Source organism: Mchenga conophoros, linkage group LG3, assembly GCF_057382185.1.
Source record: "Mchenga conophoros isolate Kocher_MC1m ecotype Shallow Benthic linkage group LG3, M_conophoros_male_GT1.1, whole genome shotgun sequence".
NCBI classification, from domain to species: Eukaryota; Metazoa; Chordata; class Actinopteri; order Cichliformes; family Cichlidae; genus Mchenga; species Mchenga conophoros.
Window position 1 is genome coordinate 46,844,162 of NC_140528.1, and position 3,698 is coordinate 46,847,859.

General features: G+C 42.9%; 1 protein-coding gene across 1 annotated transcript; it reads left to right on the forward strand.

Moving 5' to 3' along the window:
* The first annotated feature begins 1,666 nt into the window (after positions 1-1,666).
* On the forward strand, positions 1,667-3,118 carry LOC146579037 (uncharacterized). The gene is made up of 8 exons (XM_085269468.1): positions 1,667-1,739; positions 1,812-1,847; positions 1,925-2,095; positions 2,225-2,347; positions 2,521-2,583; positions 2,667-2,729; positions 2,817-2,918; positions 3,015-3,118. Exons 1-8 carry the CDS (start codon positions 1,667-1,669, stop codon positions 3,116-3,118), a joined length of 735 nt encoding a protein of 244 aa, XP_085125594.1.
* Positions 3,119-3,698: the final 580 nt, after the last annotated feature.

A 3,698-nucleotide genomic window follows, 5' to 3' on the forward strand; every position in this document is an offset into this window, starting at 1 on the left:
CAGCCCCGCAGCGGTCCTGTGTCCGATGAGATCTGCTCTCCCAAAGAAGAAGGTTTTGAATATGACATATTCAAATACAGCATATTTACTATGGAAGGCATCGATCCGGACCTTATGACCCTACCGGAAATACTCCGGAAGTGTCTAGTCATTTTCAGACCTGTTGCATCATGTTCCCTAAGCACAACGGTGATGCAGCAGATGATTCTGTGATGAAAAGAAGAACTTTCTATCCGCTTGTAACCTTTAAGATACACCATAGCTTGTGATGAAAAGAAGAACTTTCTATCCGCTTGTAACCTACAGGCTGCCTATGTGTAAAAAATTGAATAAATATCGCTTAGTGAATACTACTTTTCCTTGTGAGAGTCCTTTTTTACAAGAGACTGAAAAAACAAACCAGCGACAGGCGATCTTGTTTCACACACACACACACACACACACACACACACACACACACACACACACACACACACCTCTGTGGGAAAGAGTCAACCATGAGAGTTTTGTCAACAGCAATTGTCCATTTGGCAAAACAAATATCCGTCTCAAAGCCGTATTTTACCGTTGCAGAAAACAGACGGCGTTCACAAGAAGACCCACCCACACACACACACACACACACACACACACACCCACCCACCCCCACCCCGCGGGCCAAGGAGGAGTGAGTCAGCAGATATCAGTTTTGTTTTGTTTTCTCAATGCTTATATCCTATAACACGCCCTCCAAAAAATATTATTATTATTAAAACATCTATATGAGGTAGGTTTTGCGCAACCTGCTCCTTGTCAGACCAAAGTAGAGAGTTTTTTCTTCAATACTTTAACAATAAGTTTTCTCAATAGATAGAAAATGTTGATCCGCTGAGGAGTCAACATCCGATATTATCATTGCTTGTAACCCGGTTTCTTACATCTCCCCATAAAACTAGTCTTAGCGAGGAAAAAAGCTCATATTCGAATAAGTTTATTCCCCTCTGTGGGAAAGAGTCAACCATGAGCCGAGTTTTGTCAACAGCAATTGTCCATTTGGTAAAACAAATATCCGTCTCAAAGTCGTATTTTACCGTTGCAGAAAACAGACGGCGTTCACAAGAAGGCCCACACACACACACACACACACACACACACACACACACACACACACACACACCCCGCGAGGCAAGGAGGAGTTTTTTTCTTCATTACTTTTTACAATAAGTTTTCTCAATAGATAGAAAATGATGACGCTGAGGAGTCAACATCCGATATTATCATTGCTTGTAACCCTGTTTTTTACATCTCCCCATAAAACTAGTCTTAGCGAGGAAAAAAAAATCTCATATTCGAATAAGTTTATTAAAGCACCCCCTCTGTGGGAACGAGTCAACCATGAGCCGAGTTTTGTCAACAGCAAGAACAAGGTCAGACAGCAATTGTCCATTTGGTAAAACAAATACCCGTCTCAAAGCCATATTTTACCGTTGCGGAATGGGGGAAAACAGACGGCGTTCGCAAGAAGGCAATCAAAAAAAAAAAAAACCCCTCTAACTACCGGTATTGTCAAGAGAAAGATGCGAAAAACAGATGCTTCGCTAGACTAGGATAAAATGAGAGAAGAAGCGGAAGGGGAGTCGCTATCTGTGACAGTTCTACCAATCGCGAGGAAGAATCCGTGAATATTATGTCAGCATTCCGTTCAAACAACGCCGCCGATCAGAGGGCCATCTCGCCAGATCTGTTCATACCTCACCCCGGTAAGTTTTTTTCTTTACGACTTTAAATTATATATCAACAGAGATGTCAATAATTTGATTACTTTCTTTTAGATTTCTACATCAATGATTTCACGCAAGTGGACTACGGTACGTTTAAATAAGTATATACCATTTTTTAAACAAGTTTAGATAGACTTGATTTAACCATGCTCTGATACTTACAGAAACAATCGATAATGCAGTGAGTAACAGCAGAAATCCGGCCGTTTTCCACGGCGAATTAGAAGCCATATCCCCCGCAGAACCTCCGCTGCCGCCGCGTCGAAGAGAAGACGGCACTATTTTCGTCTCCGCATACCGGGAGAACCGCGGAGAAAAAAGTTTTAAAATCGAAGGTAAACAATATGATGCATTATCAGCCATTTTGTTGAATAACAGGATGTGACGGAGTAATCCGAGTGTGCTATACCGCCCCTCTCGACCCGGAGCAGATTTTTAAAAAGTTTTGCTTTATTTCTCGACAGAGGTAACCGAGAATATACAGACCCCGCCGCAGCGAAAAGAAGAAGAAGAAGAAGAAGACGACGACGTTATTTTCGTCAACGCATACCGGGAGAACTGCAGGAAAATACCTTTTAAACCAAAAGGTAAACAATATGATGCAATATCCGTCATTTCGATAAATATCAGGATGTGGCGGAGTAATCCGAGTGTGCTATACCGCCCCTCCCGACTTGGAGTGGTATAAAGCGAGCTAAAAAGTTTTTTATTTTTTTTATTTTTATTAAATCTTTCTCTTTTTTGTTTTATTTCTCGGCAGCCGAGATTGCGGATATACCTATTCAACCCCCCTCCGCTACAGACAATCGCGCGGAGGAGCGAGGTAAATAAAAAGTTTTTTCATTCTCGAAAAATAGGAAAGAGGAGGTTGTTTTCTTAAATCTCTTCTGTTTTATTTCTCGGCAGCCGAGATTGCGGATTTACCTAACCAATCCCCCGCCGCTACAGACAATCGGGCGGAGGAGCGAGGTAAATAAAACGTTTTTTTCATTCTCAAAAAAATAGGAAGGATGAGATTGTTTTCTTAAATCTCTTCTGTTTTATTTTCCCCGACAGAGACCGATACAGAAAATCAGGCGGAAGAAAATCAGGCTGAGGAGGAACCGTCCAGATCGCCTCCTCTCAGGAGAGTGAGAGCTCCTCTCAGAAGACTGAGAGGTAATTGACGGGGGGATGAATCGATCCTATTAAACTTCTCTGCTCTATAAAAAATGTAAGGTTTAAAAAATACATTCTGTCCGTCTTTTCTTACAGCTCGACGGATGCTTCATAAGAAGAGAATACTTGAAAACCTCGCTTCCATGTACGCCGTAACAGTTCGCACATATGCATCGATATACAGACACAAGGACCTGTAAAGTAAAAGCATGTAAAAGTCTGTGAATTAAGAAATAAAGAAAATCATGTCGGAAGAACACAGCATTCCTGAAGCTTTGTTGGAAGCCGTGGCAGAATTAAACAGAAACGATGAACATTTAGCCCCACCGTTAGAAAACAATATAGCCCCACCACCACCAAACGACCCTCTACAACCTTTAGAAAACGCATTGCAGATCCTCCTTCAAAACATTGAAAACGAGCGGCTTGCCGGTCTACTGAACTTTGACCCTCTGCAGCCGATAGAAAATGCTCTTCAGCTCTACGACCGGCAGCAGGGGGAGCAGCAGGTGCAGCAGCAGGTGCAGGTGGAGCAGCATCATCATCAGCAGCCCAGGGAGGAGGAGGAGGACCGGCCTGCTGAGCATCAACAAGGAGGAGGATCTCGGGTACAGAACGATGCGGTGACTCGCCGCGAACATTTTAATAATTTCGAAATAAGGCGAGTATTTAACATTCCCTCTCCGGATGAAGCGAGCGACCTCGCTCAATTTTACCTCAACGTCAGGGATAATTTTGTAGATCTAGCGGATAGGGTCAGACCGGAAGTTAGTCGTAACG